Source organism: Chiloscyllium plagiosum, unplaced genomic scaffold (assembly GCF_037043375.1).
Source record: "Chiloscyllium plagiosum isolate Xiang-an unplaced genomic scaffold, Cpla_swu_hap1 HiC_scaffold_7, whole genome shotgun sequence".
In the NCBI taxonomy this organism is placed as follows: domain Eukaryota; kingdom Metazoa; phylum Chordata; class Chondrichthyes; order Orectolobiformes; family Hemiscylliidae; genus Chiloscyllium; species Chiloscyllium plagiosum.
Genome location: NW_028270145.1, coordinates 121,540,577 through 121,565,192, shown reverse-complemented (window position 1 = coordinate 121,565,192; position 24,616 = coordinate 121,540,577). Strand labels below are relative to the sequence as shown.

The 24,616-nt window shown below is 45.4% G+C and overlaps 1 protein-coding gene across 3 annotated transcripts in view; it reads left to right on the top strand.

The window, feature by feature from the left end:
- LOC122551868 (SNF2 related chromatin remodeling annealing helicase 1) overlaps positions 1-24,616 on the top strand; it is a 151,423-nt gene that overhangs the window by 61,187 nt on the left and 65,620 nt on the right. For all 3 annotated transcript variants that reach the window (XM_087989445.1, XM_043694414.2, XM_043694416.2), the window contains exons 6-10: positions 16,043-16,226; positions 17,645-17,795; positions 20,003-20,164; positions 23,951-24,016; positions 24,231-24,371. In XM_087989445.1, coding sequence (XP_087845571.1) covers positions 16,043-16,226; positions 17,645-17,795; positions 20,003-20,164; positions 23,951-24,016; positions 24,231-24,371 — 704 coding nt within the window. The remainder of the gene's footprint in view (positions 1-16,042; positions 16,227-17,644; positions 17,796-20,002; positions 20,165-23,950; positions 24,017-24,230; positions 24,372-24,616) is intronic.

Genomic DNA, 24,616 nt, shown 5'->3' with positions numbered 1-24,616 from the left:
TGAGAAGTGGCAGATGGAGTTTAATTCAGATAAATGAGAGGTGCTGCATTTTGGGAAAGCAAATCTTAGCAGGACTTATACACTGAATTGGGCGGCACGGTGGCACAATGGTTAGCACTGCTGCCTCACAGCGCCAGAGACCCGGGTTCAATTCCCCTCTCAGGCGATTGACTGTGTGGAGTTTGCACATTCTCCCAGTGTCTGCGTGGGTTTCCTCCGGGTGCTCCGGTTTCCTCCCACAGTCGAAAGATGTGCAGGTCAGGTGAATTGGCCATGCAAAATTGCCCGTAGTGTTAGGTATAGGGGTAAATGTAGGGGTATGGGTGGGTTTCGCTTCGGCGGGTCGGTGTGGACTTGTTGGGCCGAAGGGCCTGTTTCCATACTGTAATGTAATGTAATCTAATCTAATCTGTAATCTAATCTGAATGGTAAGGTCCTAGGGAGTGTTGCTGAACAAAGAGACCTTGAAGTGCAGTTTCATAGCTCCTTGAAAGTGGAGTTGCAGGTAGATAAAATAGTGAAGAAGGCGTTTGGTATGCTTTCTTTTATTGGTCAGAGTATTCAGTACAGAAGTTGGGAGGTCATGTTGTGGCTGTACAGGACATTGATTAGGCCACTGTTGGAATATTGCGTGCAATTCTGGTATCCTTCCTATCGGAAAGATGTTGTGAAACTTAAAAGGGTTCAGAAAAGATTGACAAGGATGTTGCCACGGTTGGAGGATTTGAGCTACAGGGAGAGGCTGAACAGGCTGGGGCTGATTTCCCTTGAGCGTCAGAGGCTGGGGGGTGACCTTATAGAGGTTTACAAAATTATGAGGGGCATGGATAGGGTAAATAGGCAAAGTCTTTTCCCTGGGGTCAGAGAATCCAGAACTAGAGGGCATAGGTTTAGGGCGAGAGGGGAAAGATATAAAAAAGACCTGCTGGTTACAGAGAGGGTTACCTCAGGTTACAAGAGGATCTTGACCCGATGGCCAAAGGGCTGAGAAGTGGCAGATGGAGTTTAATTCAGATAAATGCGAGGTGATGCATTTTGGGAAATCAAATCTTAGCAGGACTTATATATAGAACAATACATCACAGAACAGGCCCTTCGGCCCACGATGTTGTGCCGAACATTTATCCTAGCTTAAGCACCCATCCATGTACCTATCCAATTGCTACTTAAAGTTCGCCAATGATTCTGACTCTGCCACTCCCACAGGCAGCGCATTCCATGCCCCCACCACTCTCTGGGTAAAGAACCTACCCCTGACATCTCCCCTAAACCTTCCACCCTTCACTTTAAATTTATGTCCCCTTGTAACACTCTGTTGTACCCGAGGAAAAAGTTTCTGATTGTCTACTCTATCTATTCCCCTGATCATCTTATACACCTCTATCAAGTCACCCCTTATCCTTCTCCGTTCCAATGATAAAAGGCCTAGCACACTCAACCTATCCTCATACGACCTATTCTCCATTCCAGGCAACATCCTGGTAAATCTTCTCTGCACCCTCTCCACAGCTTCCACATCTTTCTTAAAGTGAGGCGACCAGAACTGCACACAGTACTCCAAATGTGGCCTAACCAAAGTCCTGTACAGCTGTATCATCACTTCACGACTCTTGAATTCAATCCCTCTGCTAATGAATGCTAATACACCATAGGCCTTCTTACAAGCTCTATCCACCTGAGTGGCAACTTTCAAAGATCTATGAACATAGACCCAAGATCCATCTGCTCCAACACCTTACTAAGAACCCTACCGTTAACCCTGTATTACGCATTCTTATTTGTCCTTCCAAAATGGACAACCTCACACTTGGCAGGGTTGAACTCCAACTGCCACTCCTCAGCCCAGCTCTGCATCATATCTAAGTCCCTTTGCAGCCGACAACAGCCCTCCTCACTATCCACAACTCCACCAATCTTCGTATCATCTGCAAATTTACTGACCCACCCTTCGACTCCCTCTTCCAAGTCATTAATAAAAATTACAAACAGCAGAGGACCGAGAACTGATCCCTGCGGAACTCCACTTGTAACTGGGCTCCAGGCTGAATATTTACCGTCTACCACCACTCTCTGACTTAGACCGGTTAGCCAATTTTCTATCTAACTGGCCAAATTTCCCTCTATCCGATGCCTCCTGACTTTCCACATTCCTGAAGAAGGGCCTGTGCCCGAAACGTCGAATCTCCTGTTCCCTGGATGCTGCCTGACCTGCTGTGCTGTTCCAGCAATAAAGTTTCAACTTTCCAAATAAGCCTACCATGGGGAACCTTATCAAATGCCATACTAAAATCCATGTATACTACATCCACTGCTCTACCCTCATCCACATGCTTGGTCACCTCCTCAAAGAATTCAATAAGACTTGTAAGGCAAGACCTACCCTTCACAAATCCGTGCTGGCTGTCCCTAATCAAGCAGTGTCTTTCCAGATACTCATAAATCCTATCCCTCAGTACCCTTTCCATTACTTTGCCTACCACCGAAGTAAGACTAACTGGCCTGTAATTCCTGGGATTATCCCTATTCCCTTTTTTGAACAGGGGCACAACATTCGCCAGTCTCCTGGTACCACCCTTGTTGACAGTGAAGACGAAAAGATCATTGCCAACGGCTCTGCAATTTCCTCTCTTGCTTCCCACATAATCCTAGGATATATCCCCTCTGGCCCGGGGGACTTGTCTATCCTCAAGTTGTTCAAAATGTCCAACACATCTTCCTTCCTAACAAGTATCTCCTCTAGCTTACCAGTCCATTTCACACTCTCCTCTTCAACAATACGGTCCCTCTCGTTCGTAAATACTAAAGAAAAGTACTCATTCAAGACCTCACTTATCTCTTCCGACTCAATACACAGTCTCTCACTACTGTCCTTGATCGGACCTACTCTCATTCTCATCATTCTTATGTTTCTCACATACGCATAAAATGCCTTGATCCTATCCGCCAAAGATTTTTCATGCCCTCTCTAAGCTCTCCTAATCCCTTTCTTCAGCTCCCATCTGGCAATCCTCTATCCCTCCAATGCTCTGTCTGAACCTTGTTTCCTCAACCTTATGTAAGCCCCCTTCTTCCTCTTTACAAGACGTTCAACCTCCCTCGTCAACCAAGGTTCCCTCACACGACCATCTCTTTCCTGCCTGACAGGTACATACATATCAAGGACACGTCGTATCTGTTCCTTGAAAAAGTTCCACATTTCAACGACATCCTTCCCTGACGGCCTATGCTCATAACTTATGCTCCTCCTAGAACACACCCACTCAAATATCAATCACTTACCTTCCTGACTATCTGTGCGCTCCAACTTCACTTCCGCCCAGCTCGCGCCGCTCTCTGCTGTGAAAAAGGACCTTACACTTAATTGCAAGGTCCTAGAGAGTGTTGCTGAACAAAGAGACCTTGGAGTGCAGGTCTTTTCCCTGGGGTTGGAGAGTCCAAAACTAGAGGGCATAGGTTTAGGGTGAGAGGGGAAAGATCTAAAAGAGACAACTCTTTCACACAAGGGACAACTTTTTCACACAGAGGGTGGTACGTATATGGAATGAGCTGCCAGAGGGTATGGTGGAGGCTGGTACAATTGCAACATTTAACAGGCATTTGGATGGGTATATGAGTAGGAAGGGTTTTTAGGGATATGGACCGGGTGCTGGCAGGTGGGATTAGATTGGGTTGGGATATCTGGTCGGCATGGACGGATTGGACCGAAGGGTCTGTTTCCATGCTGCACATCTCTATGACTCTATGACTCTGAGTAAAGAAACTACCTCTGACATCTGTCCTATATCTATAACCCCTCAATTTAAAGCTATGCCCTCTCGTGCTCGCCGTCAAGATTCTTGGAAAAAGGCTCTTCCTGTCCACCCTATCTAACCCTCTGATTATCTTATATGTCTCTATTAAGTCACCTCTCAACCTTCTTCTCACCAATGAAAACAGCCTCAAGTCCCTGAGCCTTTCCTTGTAAGACCTTTCCCCCCATACCAGGCAACATCCTAGTAAATCTCCTCTGCACCGTTTCCAAAGCTTCCACATCCTTCTTATAATGCGGTGACCAGAACTATACACAATACTCCAAGTGCGGCCGCACCAGAGTTTTGTACAGCTGTAGCATAACCTCATGGTTCCGGAACTCAATCCCTGTACTAATAAAAGCTAAAACACTATGCCTTCTTAACAACCCTGTCAACCTGGGTGGCAACTTTCGAGGATCTGTGTACCTGGACACCGAGATCTCTCTGCTCATCTACATTACCAAGAATCTTACCATTAGCCCAGTACTTTGCATTCCAGTTATTCCGACCAAAGTGAATCACCTCATACTTGCCCGCATTAAACTCCATTTGCCACCTCTCAGCCCAGCTCTGCAGCTTATCTATGTCTCTCTGTAACCTACAACATCCTTCGTCACTGTCCACAACTCTACTGACCTTAGTATCGTCTTCAAATTTACTAACCCACCCTTCTACGCCCTCATCTAGGTCGTTTATAAAAATGACGAACAGCAGTGGACCCAACACCGACCCCTGAGGTACACCACCACCATCAACCACCACCCTCTAACTTCTTTTAGCAAGCCAATTACTGATCCAAACTGTTGTATTTCCCACAATCCCATTCCTCCGCATTTTGTACAATAGCCTACTGTGGGGAAATGTATCGAACGCCTTGCTGAAATCTATATACACCACATCAACCGGCTTACTCTCATCTACTTGTTTGGTCACCTTCTCAAAGAACTCAATAAGGTTTGTGAGGCACGATCTACCCTTCACAAAACTGTGCTGACTATCCCTAATCAAATTATTATTTTCTAGATGATTAGAAATCCTATGTCTTATAACCTTTTCCAACACTTTACCAAGTACTGAAGTAAGGCTCACTGGTCTATAATTACCAGGATTATCTCTACTCCCCTTCTTAAACTGGGGAACCACATTTGCTATCCTCCAGTCTTCTGGCACTGTTCCTATAGACAATGAGGATTTAAAGATCAATGCCAAAGGCTCGGCAATCTCCTCCCTGGCTTCCCAAAGGATTCTAGGATAAATCCCATCCGGCCCAGGGGACTTATCTATTTTCACACTCTGCAGGATTACTAATACCTCCTCCTTGTGGACCTCAAACCCACCTAGTCTAGTAGCCTGTATCTCCGTAATCTCCTCGACAACATTGTCGTTTCTAGAGTGAATACTGTCGAAAAATACTCATTTAGTGCTTCCCCTATTTCCTCTGACTCCAAGCACAACTTCCCACTACTATTCAAAGTTTGTGCGAAGATTTGTAGCTTGGGTAATCGTTGTTGCTCAACGATCTCCCTGAGGTAACTGTGGCTGAAGGACCTGAACTGAAGGGAATTTATATTTGCAAGGAATTGGTGTTGGAGAGACTGTTAGGTCTGAAGGTTGTTAAGTCCCCGGGGCCTGATGGTCTACATCCCAGGGTACTGAAGGAGGTGGCTCGAGAAATCGTGGATGCGTTGGTGATTATTTTCCAGAGTTCGATAGATTCGGGATCAGTTCCTGTGGATTGGAGGGTGGCTAATGTTATACCACTTTTTAAGAAAGGTGGGAGAGAGAAAGCAGGAAATTATAGACCAGTTAGTCTGACCTCAGTGGTGGGAATGATGCTGGAGTCTATTATAAAGAATGAAATTCCGACACATCTGGATAGTAGTAACAAGATAGTCAGAGTCAGCATGGATATATGAAGGAGAAATCATGCTTGACTAATCTTCTGGAATTTTTTGAGGATGTAACTCTGAAGATGGACGAGAGAGATCCAGTGGATGTAGTGTACCTGGACTTTCAGAAAGCCTTTGATAAAGTCCCACATAGGAGGTTAGTGCGCAAAAGTAGGGCGCATGGTATTGGGGGCAAAGTGGATTGAAAGTTGGTTGGCTGATAGGAAACAAAGAGTAGTGATAAACGGCTCCATTTCAGAATGGCAGGCAGTGACCAGTGGGGTACCGCAGGAATCAATACTTGGACCGCAGCTTTTTACAATATATGTTAATGATATAGAAGATGGTATTAGTAATAACATTAGCAAATTTGCTAATGATACTAAGCTGGGTGGCAGGGTGAAATGTGATGAGAATGTTAGGAGATTGCAGGGTGACCTGGACAAGTTAGGTGAGTGGGCAGATGCATGGCAGATGCAGTTTAATGTGGATAAATGTATGGTTATCCACTTTGGTGGCAAGAACAGGAAGGCAGATTGCTACCTAAATGGAATCAATTTAGGTAAAGGGGCAGTACAGAGAGATCTGGGTGTTCTTGTACACCAGTCAATGAAGGTAAGCATGCAGGTACAGCAGGTAGTGAAGAAGGCTAATAGCATGCTGGCCTTCATAACAAGAGGGATTGAGTATAGAAGCAAAGAGGTTCTTCTGCAGCTGTACAGGGCCCTGGTGAGACCACACCTGGAGTACTGTGTGCAGTTCTGGTCTCCAAATTTGAGGAAAGACATTCTGGCTATTGAGGGAGTGCAGCGTAGGTTCACGAGGTCAATTCCTGGAGTGGCGGGATTACCTTAGACTGGAGCGACTGGGCTTGTATACGAGGTAAAAACAATGACTGCAGATGCTGGAAACCAGATTCTGGATTAGTGGTGCTGGAAGAGCACAGCAGTTCTGGCAGCATCCAAGGAGTTTCGAAATCGACATTTCGGGCAAAAGCCCTTCATCTTCATTCCTGATGAAGGGCTTTTGCCCACAACGTCGATTTCGAAGCTCCTTGGATGCTGCCTGGGCTTGTATACCCTTGAGTTTAGAAGACTGAGAGGGGATCTGATTGAGACATATAAGATTATTAAAGGATTGGACACTCTGGAGGCAGGGAACATGTTTCCACTGATGGGTGAGTCCCGAACCAGTGGGCACAGCTTAAATATACGGGGTAGACCATTTAGGACAGAGATGAGGAGAAACCTCTTCACCCAGAGAATGGTGGCTGTGTGGAATGCTCTGCCCCAGAGGGCAGTGGAGGCCCAGTCTCTGGATTCATTTAAGAAAGAGTTGGATAGAGCTCTCAAGGATTGTGGAATCAAGGGTTATAGAGATAAGGCAGGAACAGGATACGGATTAAGGATGATCAGCCATGATCATATTGAATGGTGGTGCAGGCTTGAAGGGCAGAATAGCCTACTCCTGCACCTATTGTCTATTGTCTATTATTGTGGTTCTGTTCGTCGAACTGGGAATTTGTGTTGCAGATGTTTCGTCCCCTGTCTAGGTGACATCCTCAGTGCTTGGAAGCCTCCTGTGAAGCGCTTCTGTGATCCTTTCTCCGGCATTTATAGTGGTTTGTACCACCTGGCCGGGCTCATTACTCAGTACTAAATCTAATGTGGCTTCGCCCGTTGTTTGCCTGTCTATACACTGTGTCAGGAAGCCCTCCTGCACACACTGAACAAAAACTGACCCATCTATTCGTACTATAGTGTTCCCAGTTTGGAAAGTTGAAGTCCCCCCATGACAACCACCCTGTCTCTGTCACTCCTATCGAGAATCATCTTTGCTATTCTTTCCTCTACATCTCTGGAACTGTTCAGAGGCCTATAGAAAACTCCCAACAGGGTGACCTCTTCTTTCCTGTTTCTAACTTCAGCCCATACTACCTCAGTTGACGAGTCCCCAAACATCCTTTCTGCAACTGTAATACTGTCCTTGACCAACAATGGAGGAGAAAGTGAGGACTGCAGATGCTGGGAATCAGAGCTTAAAAATATGTTGCTGGAAAAGCGCAGCAGGTCAGGCAGCATCAAAGGAGAAGGAGAGTCGGCATTTCGGGCATAAGCCTTCCTGAAGAAGTGCTTATGCCCGAAATATCGATTCTCCTTCTCCTTTGATGCTGCCTGACCTGCTGCGCTTTTCCAGCAACACATTTTTAAGCTCTTGACCAACAATGCCACACCTGCCCTCTTTTTACCATCTTCTCTGTTCTTACTGAAACATTTAAATCCTGGAATCTGCAACAACCATTCCTGTCCCTGTTCTAACCATGTCTCCGAAATGGCCATAACATCGAAGTCTCAGGTACCAACCCATGCTGCAAGTTCACCCACCTTATTCCGGATGCTCCTGGCATTGAAGTAGACACACTTCAAACCAACTCCTTGCTTACCGGTGCCATCTTGCGTCCCTGAAACTTGATTTTGGATCTCCCTGCTCTCAAGCTTTTCTATACTCGAACTACAATTTAGGTTCCCATCCCCCTGCTGGATTAGTTTAAACCCACCCCAATAGCCTTAGCAAATATCCCCCCCAGGTTATTGGTACCCCTCTGGTTCAGATGAAGACCACCCTGCTTGTAGAGGTCCAACCTACCCCAGAAAGACCCCCAGTTATCCAAGAATCCAAAACCCTCCCTCCTGCACCATCCCTGTAGCCACGTGTTCAACTCCTCTCTCTCCCTATTCCTTGCCTCACTAGCACGTGGCACGGGCAACAAACCAGAGACAACAACTTTGTTTGTCCTAGCTCTAAGCTTCCATCCTAGCTCCCTGAATTTCTGCCTTAAATCCTCATCTCTCTTCCTACCTATGTCGTTGGTGCCTATGTGGACCAGGACTTGGGGCTGCTACCCCTCTCCCTTAAGGATCCCAAAAACACGATCAGAGACATTAGATTAGATTACTTACAGTATGGAAACAGGCCCTTCAGCCCAACAAGTCCACACCGCCCCGCCGAAGCGCAACCCACCCATACCCCTACATTTACCCCTTACCTAACACTACGGGCAATTTAGCATGGCCAATTCACCTTACCTGCACATCTTTTGGACTGTGGGAGGAAACCGGAGCACCCGGAGGAAACCCATGCAGACACGGGGAGAACGTGCAAACTCCACACAATCAGTCGCCTGAGGCGGGAACTCTGACACCTGGGAGGCAACACACAAACCGTGAGACTCTCTCATCCCCACAGAACCTCCTATCTGTCCCCCTAACTATGGAGTTCCCAATGACCACTCCTCTGCTCCTCTTCCCCTTTCCCTTTTGAGCAGCAGGGACAGACTCTGTGCCAGAGCCCTGTACCCCACTGCTTTCCCCTGGTAAGTCATCCCCCCCCCCCCCCCAAACAGTGTCCAAAACGGTATACTTATTATTGAGGAGAATGGCCACAGGGGGTCCCTGCACTGCCTGCCGGTTTCCTTTCCATCCCCTGACTGTAAACCCTCTGTATTTTTCTTGTACCTGAGGAGAGACTACCTCCCTGTAACTCCTCTCAATAACCCCCTCTGCCTCCCAAATGATCCGAAGTTCATCCAGCTCCTGCTCCAGTTCCCTAACGCGGTTTTCAAGGAGCTGTAGTTGGGTGTACTTCCCACAGATGTAGTCAGCAGGGACACTAGTGGTGACCCTTACCTCCCACATTCTGCAGGAGGAACATTCAACTGCCCCAACCTCCATTCCCACTATTCTAAATTCCCAAAGAGACTGTTGAAAAAATAAGGAATTAAAAAAAATAAACCCGTTACCTTACCAATCTGGCGCACAGATCGTTTTTTTTTTGGTTAGAGGAGGATGGCTGGGAGACACTACCCGAGTAGTGTTTCGGGTAACGCAACCACACAAATATGACTTCCCAGAAGTCCTTCGCTCCTCCCTTGCACCTCTCAGCAAATGGATGCCGGACTCCCGAGGCAAGTTCCTTTTAATGCGGGAAAACTCACCCTTCCCGGCAGCCCTCACTTCACCATCCTCCTCTCCTCGCCTCTCTGGCAAAGCCACATTTCTGTAAAGTCACCTCCCTTTCTCCTTTGTTCCAGTATGAAAAGCCCAAGCTCACTCAACTTCTTTCCACTAGACCAGCCCTCCAATCCAGGCAGCATCCTGGTAAATCTCCTCTGCACCCTCTCTAAAGCATCTACATCCTTCCTATAATGAGCTAATCAGAACTGGACACAATATTGCAATTGTGGTCTAACCAGAGTGGCAGCAAAACCTCACTGATCTTTAATTCCATCCCCCAGTTAATGAAAGACAAAACACATTACGTCGTCTTAACACCCTTATCAACCTGGGTGGCAACTTTGAGGGATCTATGTACGTGGACCTCAAGATCCCACTGTTCCGCCACACTGACAAGGATCCTGTCTTTAACCTTGTGTTCTGCATTCAAATTCTACCTTCCAAAATTACTTGACATTTGAACTCCACCTGCCACTTCTCAGCCCAGCTCTGCATCCTGTCAACGTCTAGTAGTATGCAACAGCCCTCAACGCTACCTACAGCACTAACGACCTTTGTCTCATCAACAAACATACAAAGAACATAGAAAAATACAGCGCAGTACAGGCCCTTTGGCCCTCGATGTTGCGCTATTCCAAGCCCACCTAACATCCACTAGCCCACTAGCCTCCATATGCCTATCCAATGCCCGTTTAAATGCCCATAAAGAGGGAGAGTCCACCACTGCTACTGGCAGGGCATTCCGTGAACTCATGACTCGCTGAGTAAAGAATCTACCCCTAACATCTGTCCTAAACCTACCACCCCTTAATTTAAAGCCACGCCCCCCTCGTAATAGCTGACTCCATACGTGGAAAAAGGTTCTCACGGTCAACCCTATCTAAACCCCTAATCATCTTGTACACCTCTATCAAGTCACCCCTAAACCTTCTTTTCTCCAATGAAAACAACCCCAAGTGCCTCAGCCTTTCCTCATACGATCTTCCTACCATACCAGGCAACATCCTGGTAAACCTTCTCTGCACCCGTTCCAGTGCCTCCACATCCTTCCTATAGTATGGCGACCAAAACTGCACACAATACACCAGATGCGGCTGCACCAGAGTCTTATACACCTGCAACATGACCTCAGGGCTCCGGAACTCAATTCCTCTACCAATAAAAGCCAGTACGCCATATGCCGCCTTCACCGCACTATTTACCTGGGTGGCAACTTTCAGAGATCTGTGTACATGGACACCAAGATCCCTCTGCTCATCCACACTACCAAGTATGCGACCATTAGCCCAGTACCCCGTCTTTTTGTTACTCTTACCAAAGAGAATCACCTCACACGTACCTACATTGAACTCCATTTGCCACCTTTCTGCCCAGCTCTGCAACTTATCTATATCCTGCTGTAACCTGACACATCCTTCCTCACTGTCAACAACTCCTCCGACTTTCGTATCATCCGCAAACTTGCTCACCCAACCTTCTAGCCCCTCCTCCAGGCCATTTATAAAAATGACAAACAGCAATGGTCCCAAAACAGATCCTTGCGGAACACCGCTAGTAACTGCACTCCAAGATGAACCTTTACCATCAACTACTACCCTCTGTTTTCTTCCAGCCAGCCAATTCCTAATCCAAACCTCCAACTCACCCTCAATGCCATACCTCCGTATTTTTTGCAGTAGCCTACCATGGGGAACCTTATCAAACGCCTTACTAAAATCCATATACACCACATCTACTGCTTTACCCTCGTCTACCTCCTTAGTCACCTTCTCAAAGAATTCAATAAGGTTTGTGAGGCACGACCTGCCCTTCACAAAACCATGCTGACTATCCTTGATCACATTATTCCTATCCAGATGTTCATAAATCCTATCACTTACAATTCTCCAAGACTTTGCCCACAACAGAAGTGAGACTCACCGGCCTATAGTTACTAGGGTTATCCCTACTCCCCTTCTTGAACAAGGGAACCACATTTGCCAGCCTCCAGTCTTCTGGTACTACTCCTGGAGACAACGAGAACATAAAAATCAAGGCCAATGGCTCTGCAATCTCCTCCCTTGCTTCCCAGAGAATCCTAGGATAAATGCCATCAGGCCCAGGGGACTTATCTATTTTCAACCTTTCCAGAATTTCCAACACCTCTTCCCTACATACTTCAAAGCCGTCCATTCTAATTAATTGTGACTCAATATTCACATCGGCAACAATGTCCTGTTCCTGAGTGAATACTGACGAAAAGTATTCATTCAGTGTCTCCCCAATCTCTTCAGCCTCCTCACGCAACTTCCCACTACTATCCTTGACTGGACCTATTCCTACCCTAGTCATTCTTTTATTCCTGACATACCTATAGAAAGCCTTAGGGTTTTCCCTAATCCTACCAACTAAGGACCTTTCATGTCCCCTCCTTGCTGTTCTTAGCTCTCTCTTCAGATCCTTCCTGGCTACCTTATAACTCTCAATTGCCCCAATTGAACCTTCACGCCTCATCTTTACATAGGCCGTCCTCTTCCATTTAACAAGGGATTCCAATTCCTTATTAAACCATGGCTTCCTCACACGACCCTTTCCTCCCTGCCTGACTGGTACATACTTATCAAGGACACTCAATAGTTGCTCCTTGAACAAGCTCCACCTATCAATTGTGCCCATGCCTTGAAGCCTACTTTTCCAAGCCACGCATCCAAGGTTGTGCCTCACCGCATCATAATTTCCCTGCCCCAGCTATAACTCTTGCCCTGTCGTGCACACTTATCCCTCTCCTTCACTAGAGTAAAAGTCACCGAATTGTGGTCACTGTCCCCAAAGTGCTCACCTACCTCCAATTCTAACACCTGGCCTGGTTCGTTACCCAGAACCAAATCCAGTATGGCCTCACCTCTTGTTGGCCTGTCTACATATTGTGTCAGGAAACTCTCCTGCACACATTGGACAAACACCGACCCATCTAACGAACTCGAGCTATAGCTTTCCCAGTCAATATCTGGAAAGTTAAAGTCCCCCATAACAACCACCCTATTACTTTCACTCTTCTCCTGAATCATCCTCACAATCCTTTCTTCTACGTCTCTAGGACTATTAGGAGGCCTATAGAAAACTCCTAACAGGGTGACCTCACCTTTCCTATTCCTAACCTCAGCCCAAACTACCTCAGATGGCGAGTCTTCATCCATCGTCCTTTCCACCGCTGTAATACTATCTTTGACAAGCAATGCCACACCTCCCCTTCTTTTACCCCCACCTCTGACCCTACTAAAACATTTAAATCCTGGAACCTGCAACAGCCAATCCTGTCCCTGTTCTACCCATGTCTCCGTAATAGCCACAACATCGAAATCCCAGGTACCAACCCACGCTGCAAGTTCACCTACCTTATTTCGTATACTTCTTGCATTGAAGTATACACACTTCAAGCCACTTTCCTGTTTACAGGCACCCTCCTTTGAGATTGATGCCATGTTCCTAACCTCCCTACACTCCAGGTCCTGCACCCTAAAGCTACAGTCTAGGTTCCCATGCCCCTGCAGAGTTAGTTTAAACACCCCCCAAGAGCACTAGCAAACCTCCCCCCAAGGATACTGGTGCCCCTCAGGTTCAGGTGTAGACCATCCTGTTTATAGAGATCCCACCTTCCCCAGTAAGAACCCCAGTTATCCAGATACCAGAATCCCTCCCTCCTGCACCATCCCTGTAGCCACGCATTTAACTGTTCTCTCTCCCTATTCCTCGACTCTCTATCACGTGGCACCAGTAACAAACCAGAGACAACAACTCTGTTTGTTCTAACTCTGAGCTTCCAACCTAGCTCCCTGAAAGCCTGCCTAACACCCTCAGCCCTCCTCCTACCTATGTCGTTGGTGCCAATGTGGACCACGACTTCGGGCTGCTCCCCCTCCCCCTTAAGGACCCGGAAAACACGATCAGAGACGTCACGTACCCTTGCACCTGAGAGGCAACATACCAAACGTGAGTCTCTCGCCCCCACAGAACCGCCTATCTGTGCCCCGAACTATCGAGTCCCCAATAACTATTGCAAACCCACCCTTCCATGTCTTCATCCAAGTCATCTATAAAATCTACAAAGAGTAGAGGCCCAAGAAGAGATCCTTGCAGGACAGCACTGGTCACCAACCTCAAGGCAGAATACTTTCCATCCACTATCACTCACTGTTTTCTTTCGGCCAGCCAATTTTGTATCCAGACAGCCAACTTTCCCTGTATCCCATACCTTCTAATTTTCTGAATGAGCCTACCGTGGGGAACCTTATCAAATGTCTTACTGAAGTGCATATGTGCCACACCCACTGCTCGACCTTGGTCAACTTGTCTCATCACATCCTCAAAGAACTCAATAAGTCGTTAACCGTGATGTTCCCCTCACAAAGCCATGCTGACTATCTTTAATCAAACTGTTTTTGCAAATAGTCATAAATCCTATCTCTCATCATTCTTTCCAGTTCCTTGCTTACCATAGTTGTAAGACTGACTGGTCTGTAATTCCCAGGGATTTCCCTGTTCCCTTTCTTGAACAGATGAACAATATTCACCTCCCTCCGGACTACTCCCATGGAGATTGAGGATGTAAAGATCATTGCCAGAGGTGCAGCAATCTCATTCCTCGCTTCCCATAGTAACCTTGGATATATCTAGTCTGCCCCTGGCGACTTATCTTGATGCTTCCCAGAATTTCCAGCACATCACTTTCTTAATATCAATCTGTTCAAGCTTATTAACCTGGTCCATGGCTTTCTCACTATCAACAAGGCTCCTCTCCCTAGTGAATATGGAAGCAAAAAACTCATTTATGGCCTTCCCTACCTCTTTAGGTTCCAGGCACAAGTTCCCTCCGCTATCCATGATCGGCCCTACCCTCTCTCTGATGATTTTCTTATTCCTCACGTAAGTTAGAATGCCTTTGGATTATCCCTAATCCTTCCCGCCACGGCTTTTTCGTACTCCTCCCTAGCTTTCCTCAGTCAATATTTGAGTTCTTTCCTAGCTACCCTGTATTCCACTAAATCTCTGCTAGATCCTTGCTACTTCAACTTTAAGTAAGCTTCATCTTCCTTTTGATGAGAAGTTCCTCTTGTCATCCAAGGCGCCTTCACCTTACCGTTCCTTGCCTGTCTCAGTGGATAAAGTTATCCAACACTCGCAACAAGTGCTGCTTAAACAACCTTCACATTTCTGCTGTCAGTTTCCCGTAGAACAATTCTTCCCAATTAGTACTCCCCAGCTCTTGTCTAATACCAGTATAATTTCAGCTCTGCCAATTAAATACCTTGGGTGGCACAGTGGCACAGTGGTTAGCACTGCTGCCTCAGTGCCAGAGACCTGGGTTCATTTCCTGCCTCAGGCAATTGACTGTGTGGAGTTTGCACATTCTCCGTGGATTTCCTCCGGGTGCTCCAGTTTCCTCCCACAGTCCAAAAATGTGCAGGCTAGGCGAATTGGCCATGCTAAATTGCCTGTAGAGTTAGGTGAAGGGGTAAATGTAGGGGAATGGGTCTGGGTGAGTTGCTTCAGCGGGTCGGTGTGGACTTGTTGGGCCGAAGGGCCTGTTTCCACACTGTAATCTAATCTAATCTAATCTAACTTTCCCATACTGTCTGTTGCTATCCCTCTCCATGGCTATGGTAAAGGTGAGGCAGTTGCCGTCATTGTCACTGAAATGCTCTCCCACTGAGAAATCTGACATTTGGCCTGTACAGAGGTATTGTACTGTTGGAGAGTTGGTACTGAGGGAATGTCACCCTGTCATATGGTCAATACTGAGGGAGAACCTCGCTGTCAGAGTGTCAGTAGAAGGACAATGCTATGCTGTCAGTGATGTTGTATTTTGGATGACATACTGAACCTCACCCCACAACTGTTTTTTTTTTGGTTGGACAGAAGTGTTCCCATAGAACTATTGCAATATAGATCAGGTAGTTCTGTGGAGCGCTGTGGTCAATATAGACCTCAGTTCTTACCACTGAATAAAATTGCATGGTCATTTATCAGATTGCTGTTGCTGTACATAAATAACTGCTGCATGTCCCACCTTACAGTGGTGATTCCATTTCAAAAGTCCTTAATTGGCTGTAAAACATATTGTATTATCCTAAGGTGGTAGGTGGTGAAATGTGCTGTACAAATGTTAGTCTTTTTAAATTGTTAGTCTTTTAAACTATGTCAGTTTTACAGTGCAGAATGTAGTCATTTGGCCTAATGTTTCTACCAACTCTCCAAACGAGCGCCTAATTTTGTGCCGACCCCCCCCCCCCGCCTTCTCTATGTAACCCTAACATTGCTTCTTTTCAGGTAACAGTTTTCCTTATTCTTGGCTGTTTGTTGTGTATTTCAGTTGATGCACTATCAAAGATCTCTGATGTACAAATAGAGCCATTCCCACGAGGGTTGCTGGAGATCTTCCTGCCCCAGTTCAAAAAGACCTCTCTGGAGCCTGTGGAAGTCCCAGAAGCTGATTTGTCAGCGGTCGATCCCAAACTGGTCCATAGCCTAATGCCATTCCAAAGGGATGGAGTGAAGTAAGTTTCAGTCAGTTGGTGTCTGTGTTTGAAATTTTGGAGGAAAGCCTTAATGAAAAGGTAGCTGATTAACTGTGACCAGTGCATGTTCTGGACTAAGGGCAGCTTGCTGAATGCTTACCAAAGTGAAACCCATTTTTTAATTCCACTCTTGTCCTTTGCAGATAGAATGAACATAGAGTCATAGAGATGTACAGCATGGAAACAGACCCTTCGGTCCAACCCATCCATGCCGACCAGATATCCCAACCCAATCTAATCCCACCAGCCAGCACCAGGCCATGCTTTGTGCCTTTTTCAACTAAACAAAGGTTTTGTGGACCATTCCCTGTAGCGTTCTCCACAGAAATGTCGATATGGATTGGAGTTCACTTTCTAACCAATTAATGCACTTTTCTCATGAAATATAAGTTATTGTTCCATTAGAAATTTGGTATCCTTGCAATTTTGTCTTGATCAGTGAAAGATCATAGAATCATAGAATTTAACAAGACAGGAGGAGACCATTCAATCCACCGTTCTTGTACTGACTCCTGAAAGATCTACCCATCCCATTCTCCAGCCCTATTTCCCTAGCCTTCTATATTCATCATGTTCAAATATATATCCAGTTCTCTTATGAAACTTCCTGTGGAGTTTGCCTCTACCACGCTCCCAGGCAGTGCATTCCAAATCCTCTGAGTGAAGAAGTTTCTCCTCCTCACCCCACTCCAAACTCTCTTACTGACAATCTTGAAATTGTGGTCCCCAGATTTCGGCAATTCTTAAGTTTCTGTAATTCAGTGTTATATTTGTGTTAGTTAAATCAAGCTTCCACATAAATGATCAAAACTTGTTGCAATCAACTATAAAATGAGACCATTTAGTCCATCAGGCTTACGCAGGATCTCTGAGCCACTGTTTCCTTCATTTGATTGTCCTCCCTCCATTCCCATATCATTTTTATCCAAACACTCCTTTTCAAATATTTGTGTTTCTGTTTTCAACAGTTGTTCTTGAATCTTTTTGCACTGATTCTGCTATTTCATCCCAGCCCTAGCAGTACACTATCTTTATCCCTTATGTGGAATGCTTCAGTCCCAGCATTGACAAAGTTAAAACTGTCTTGGAGAAAACAATGGGTTTTTCCTAGATGCATGGGCTGAATGGCCTCTCTCTCACCTGGGTCAATAAAGTGTGGTGCTGGAGAAAGCACAGCAGGTCAGGCAGAACCCGAGCTGCCTGATGAAGGTTCCTGCCCAAAACCTTGACTCTCCTCAGATGCTGCCTGACCTGCAGTGCTTTCTCCATCGCCACACTTTATCAGCTCTGACTTTCCAGCATCTGCACTCCTTGCTATCTCCTTTCACATCTGTGCTTTGAGATAAACCCTACTTTGTTTCCTGATGATGGTATATTGAAGGTTTGTGTCTTGACAGTTTTGCCGTATCTCGGGGAGGCCGTTTGCTGTTGGCTGATGACATGGGACTTGGGAAGACTCTTCAAGCCATTTGCATTGCCACAGTTTATCGGAAAGAATGGCCGGTGCTCGTCATTACGCCATCGTCTGTCCGATTTACCTGGGCACAGGTATATGTTGTACTGTTGCACAATGAGAGAGGCAGCTTCTCCGCTTCAGCACATTCACCTTGTAAGATATAAGAAACAGAAAGAGATATAACAATTGTAGTTTACAAGTGGACTTTAAGAGTGTGTGTTGTTGGAGCGGACTCATCCAGGCAAGTGAGCAGATTATTGATGAGCAGCCAATGCCTGGTGGCACTGTTGATGACACTTTCCATCACTTTACTGATGTTTAAGAACAGACTGATGGGGCATTAATTGCCCAGGTTGAATTTGTCTTGCTATTTGTATACACCTGGTCAGTTTTCCACATTGTCAGGTAAATGCCACTGCCTAGAGTCACAGAGATGTACAGCACGGAAATAGACCCTTCGGTCCAATCCGTCCATGCCGACCAGATATCCCAACCCAATCTACTCCCACCTGCCAGTACCCGGCCCGTATCCCTTCAAACCCTTCCTATTCATATACCCATCCAAATGCCTGGTAAATGTTGCAATTGTACCAGCCTCCACCACTTCCTCTGGCAGCTCATTCCATTCACGTGCCACACTGTGTGAAAAGGTTGCCCCGTAGGTCTTTTTTATATCTTTCCCCTCTCGCCCTAAACCTATGCCCTCTAGTTTTGGATTCTCTGACCCCAGGGAAAAGACTTTGTCTATTTATCGTATCCATGCCCCTCATAATTTTGTAAACCTCTATCAGGTCACCCCCTCAGCCTCTGACGCTCCAGGGAAATCAGCCCCAGCCTGTTCAGCCTCTCCCTATAGCTCAAATCCTCCAACCCTGGCAACATCCTTGTCAATCTTTTTTGAACCCTTTTAAGTTTCACAACATCTTTCCGATAGGAAGGAGACCAGAATTGCACGCAATATTCCAACAGTGGCCTAATCAATGTCCTGTACAGCCACAACATGACCTCCCAACTTCTGTACTCAATACTCTGACCAATAAAAGAAAGCATACCAAATGCCGCCTTCACTATCCTATCTACCTGCAACTCCACTTTCAAGGAGCTATGAACCTGCACTCCAAAGTCTCTTTGTTCAGCAACACTCCCTAGGACCTTACCATTAAGTGTATAAGTCCTGCTAAGATTTGCTTTCCCAAAATGCAGCACCTCTCAGTTATCTGAATTAAACTCCATCTGCCACTTCTCAGCCCATTGGCCCATCTGGTCCAGATCCTGAGGTAACCCTCTTCGCTGTCCACTACACTTCCAATTTTGGTGTCATCTGCAAACTTATCAACTGTATCTCTTATGCTCGCATCCAAATCATTTTTGTCAGTGACAAAAAGTAGAGGGCCCAGCACCAATCCTTGTGTCACTCCACCGGTCACAGGCCTCCAGTCTGAAAAACTACCCTCCACCACCACCCTCTGTCTTCTATATTTGACCCAGTTTTGTATCCAAATGGCTAGTTTTCCCTGTATTCCATGAGATCTAACCTTGCTAATCAGTCTCCCATGGGGAACCTTGTCGAACGCCTTACTGAAGTCCAGATCGATCACATCTACTGCTCTGCCCTCATCAATCCTATTTGTTACTTCAAAAAACTTAATCAAGTTTATGAGACATGATTTCCAACACACAAAGCCATGTTGATTATCCCTAATCAGTCCTTGCCTTTCCAAATACATGTACATCCTGTCCCTCAGGATTCCCTCCAACAACTTGCCCACCACCGACGTCGGGCTCACTGGTCTATAGTTTCCTGGCTTGTCCTTACCACCCTTCTTAAACAGTGGCACCACGTTAGCCACCTCCAGTCTTCCGGCACTTCACCTGTGACTATCGATGATAAGTAATTATGGACCCTCCTCTTCCTGTGAATTGTTTAATTAATAGTCCCTGGCATGTGTCAGGGGTTACCTAGGGAGTGTTTCAGTATGTACAGAGAGTTACCCAGAGAATCTGTGTATGTGCAGATGATTACCCAGGGAGTTTGTCAACATATACGGGCAGTGTATACATAGGCTCTACCTCGGGAGTCTGTCAGTGTGAATTGGGGGTTACCCAGGGAGTGTATCAGTATGTACTAACGTTTACCTGGGGATTGTGACATTGTGTACAAGAGATCTTGAGCAGTTTATTAGTATATACAAGGGTTCTTCCTTGGGAGTATGTGTGTAAAGACTGGGCAATCATGCGTGCTGTTTCAGAGATGCAGTCTTTGAATTGGGTAATTCAAATGAACATTTTTCTTTTTCAGGCTTTTAGCCAATGGTTGCCATCGTTGGATACTAAGGCTATTGACGTTATACTGACAGGAAAAGATCGATTATCATCCTCTCATGTCAGCATAATCAGCTATGACCTGCTCGCTAAACTCAGGAATCAGTTGATGGAGAAACACTTCCAGGTCATCATTGTAGTAAGTGGAACCTATAACATAGAGCAATACAGAGCAGGACAGGGCCTTCGGCCCTCAATGTTGCACAGACCTGTGAACTATTCTCTGCTCGTCCCCCTACTCTATCCCAAAATCATCCATGTGCTTATCTAAGGATTGTTTAACTCTCCCAAATGTGGCTGAGTTGACTATCTTAGCAGGTAGGGCATTCCACGCCCCTACCACTCTGCGTAAAGAAAAGTAGATACGTCATTCTTTATTCCGAGCCAGAATGAAGGAGATACTAGTTCATCCTCCATATATAATCAGTGTACAATAGTTAACTTCAAGTAGAATGATTGCAGAAACCAAAATACCTTTAGTACAGAGAGGAAGTTTAGGAAAACAACAGACTTTAAATGCAAGAAAACTGCAGAAAGCTGGAGGTGCTTGTACATGAAACACAGAAAACTAGCACGTAGGTGCAGCAAGTAATCAGGAAGGCCGATGTAATGATGGCCCTTATTTCAAGGGGTTTGAGTTAGCGAGCTTTGAGAAGACTGGCGTATAAGAGTAGGGAAGTCTTGCTGTGACTGCCCAAGGTGCTAATGAGGCTTTTTATAGCATGTTACAGTGCAATACAAGCCCTTGGATCCTCGATGTTGTACTGACCTGTAAAATTAATCTGATGCCCATCTAACCTACACTGTTCAATTATTATCTATATGTATATCCAATGCCCATCTAAATGCCCCTAACATCGGCAAGTCTATTACTGTTGCAGGCAGGCCGTTACACGCCCCTACTACTCTCTGAGTAAAGAACCTAACCCTAATGTCTGTCCTAAATCTAACATCCCTCAATTTAAAGCTATGTCCCCTCGTCTTAGCCTTCACCATCTGAGGAAAACGGCTCTCACTGTCCATGCTACCTAACCCTCTAGCTTTGTCTTGATTAAGTCACCCCTCAAACTTCTTCTCTCCAACGAAAGCAGCCTCAGTTCCCTCAGTCTTTCCTCGTAAGACCTTCCCTCCATACCAGGCAACATCCTACTAAATCTCCTCTGAATCCTTTCCAAAGCTTCCACATCCTACCTATAATGTGACCAGAACTGTACGCAGTATTTCAGGTGCAGTCTTACCAGTGTATTGTACAGCTGAAGCATGACCTCTTGGCTCCGAAACCCAAACCTCATATCACTAAACAGCAACACCCCCTATGCCTTTTTAACAATCCAATCAACCTGGGTGGCAACTTTCAGGGATTTATGCACCTGGATACAGAGATCTTTGTTCATCTACACTGCCAAGAATCTTGCTATTAGCCCAGTACGCGGCATTCCTGTAACTACTTCCAAAGTGAACTACCTCACACTTTTCCGCATTAAACTCCATCTGCCACTTCTCTGCAACTTATCTATGTCCCTCAGTAACCCACAACATCCTTTGGCACTATCCATAACTCTGCCTACCTTCATGTCATCTGCAAATTTACTAACCCATCCTTCTACACTCACATTCAGATCATTTATAAAAATGACAAACAGCAGTGGCCCCAAAACAGATCCTTGCGGTAAACCACTGGTAACTGAGCTCCAGGATGAACATTTCCCATTAACCACCACCACTCTGTGTTCTTTCAGCTAGCCAATTTCTGATCCAAACCACTGAATTACCTTCAATCCCAAAACTTTGTGCAATAGACTACCGTGTGGAACCTTACCTTACTGAAATCCATATACACCACATTAACCACTTTACCACATCAACTCAAAATGGAGTACTGTGAGCCTTATTTAAGGAAATATATCATTTCATTGGAGGCAGTTCAGAGAAGGTTCACTAGGATGGTCCCCGATATTGAATGAATGATTTTATTGTCACGTATATTTTACAGTGAGGAAAACCGGGAAATACTGTGAAAAGCTTTTCCACTATCGTCATGTTCCAACACCATTTTGAAAAGTTTACAAATAAGAAAAAAAAAAGTTAGACATAACTGAGAGAGTCCATTAGTCCATCATAAATGGATTGTTCTATGAGCAGGTTGGGACTGTACTCTCTGGCGTTTAGAAGAATGAAAGGTGATCTCGTTGAAATATATAGGATTATTAAGGGGCTTAATGCTGAGAGGTTGTGTTCGCTCATGGGAGATTGTAGGACCTGAGGGTATAGTCCCAGAAGAGAAAAGGAATTTCTTCAGCTGCAGTGTGGTTGACCTGTGGAAAGAATTGCCACAGAGGGCTGTGGAGACCAAGTCATTGAATGTATTTAAGACAGAGATAGATAGGTTCTTGATTGGTAAAGGGATCAAGGGCTACAAGGAGAAGGCAGGAGAATGAGGTTGAGAAACATATCAGCTAAGATCGAATGGAGGAGCAGATTCACTGGCCTTATTCTGCTCCTATCTCTAATGGTTTCATGGGTATCAATTTGAGACTAAGATGAGAAATTTCTGCTCTGGGTTGAGAGTCCTTGGACTTCATTGCCACAGAAAGCTGTGCAAGCAGAGCTCTTGTCTGTATTTAAGATAGATTGATTCTTGATCAGTTGGGAAGTTGAGGGTTACCAGGAAAGGGCAAGTAAGTGGACATGAGGAATGTCATATCAGCTAGGAAGCTGCTGAATGGCAGAGAGATTTGAGGGGCTGAATAGCCTCTTTCTGTTTCTACTACTTATGGTCTTTCCCATCCACTGATGACTTGCTGGTCTGTAATTCCCTGGTTTAATTTTATTACCCTTCTTGAATAGTGTATCCATGTTAGCTCCAGTCCTCTGACATCTGCCAAAGTACATGACCTCACATTTCCCACATAATTTTCCATCTGCAAGTTTTTACCCCTTCCCTTAACGTGTCTTTATCCTTCTGCAGCTCTGCGTTATCCTCAGACTTGCTTTTTCATTTATTTTTGTATCAAGCTTGGCTATATTACATTCATTTTCCTCATCCAAGTCATTAATATATCTGGTAAATAATTGTGGTCCCACTACTAACCTCTTTGTTACTGCACTAGTTACAGGTTAAGCAAATCGCAGCAACTAATATGCACACACAACTCCCACTCTCTGCATGTAAAATGAATAACCAGTTCATTTATTCCTGGTGATGTATATCATTAAATCAGAGACTGATATAATGCAGGAGAAAGTGAGGACTGCAGATGCTGGAGATCAGAGCTGAAAAATGTGTTGCTGGAAAAGCGCAGCAGGTCAGGCAGCATCAAAGGAGCAGGAGAATCGACGCCCCTCCCAACGCCCCTCTCCCAAGTCCCTCCTCCCTATCTTTTATCTTAGCCTGCTTGGCACACCCTCCTCATTCCTGAAGAAGGGCTTATGCCCGAAACGTCGATTCTTCTGCTCCTTTGATGCTGCCTGACCTGCTGCTCTTTTCCAGCAACACATTTTTCAGCACTAATGTAATGCAGGTTGATTGATCTAACACATCTACATATGTACTTCATAGAGATATTTTAATATCTGTTGTCCTATATTTACCCCTTGTTGCTGATTGTTGGATACTAATCCTGTTATCAGCTGATGTGTTGATGCTCATCAAGGAAGCTTGCTGCTGTTATCTGGGTAAGCTCTGGCAAAGTTTGGATCATGACTGGACAGCCTCTTCGGAAGATTTTGCAAGGTTTAGTGAGCTGGTCTCTTGGTAAAACCTAAACTTCATAGAAAATGATTTTTTTGAATTGAAGTTTGGATGATGCCAGCTGAGAGTTTTGAACAGGATTCCATTGCCTGACTGTTGTAACTGTCTTTCACTGTGCCTTGCACAGCAGATCACTACTTGGATTTCTAAATCTGTATCTCTCACACTTTTTAGGATGAATCTCATTTCCTGAAGAATATGAAGACAGCCCGATGTAAAGCTGCTCACCCCCTCCTCCAGGTGTGTCCTGTGTTGGGAGGTGCCTGATTTCTGAACCTCAGCCTTTCTCTCTGTATCTGAATGAAATACCAACCAGATCACATTTTCTCTCTTAACACTGGAACAGAATGTCTTTGATTCTTGTCATTACTGTATTATGGGAGAGCGGACCAGATAGAGGCTGTGCTGTGACCAGTGTATGGAGCTCAACTCCTGTTGCTGATCTTTTTTTCAGGCAGCAAAAAGACTCCTCCTCCTCTCTGGGACACCAGCCATGTCCAGACCAGCTGAGCTGTACAGTCAGATAGCTGTGCTCCAACCCAAACTGTTTCCAAACTTCCATGATTTTGGAATCCGTTACTGTGCTGCCAAACGGGTGAGTATTCTTGAACATTTACTCATTCATGTATTCATATTCCCAGCCCAGAATCAGTCAGAGGTGGAGGTGAGTTTAACAGCCATCACTAAGAAGGAAATGTTAGGAAAGCTGAAAGGTTTGAAGGTGGATAAATCACCTAGATTTAGATGATTTAGATGGGCTACACTAGAGTTCTGAGGGAGATAACTGAGGCGATGTAGAGGCAGTGGTAGGGATCTTTAAGAATCAATGGAGTTAGGGAG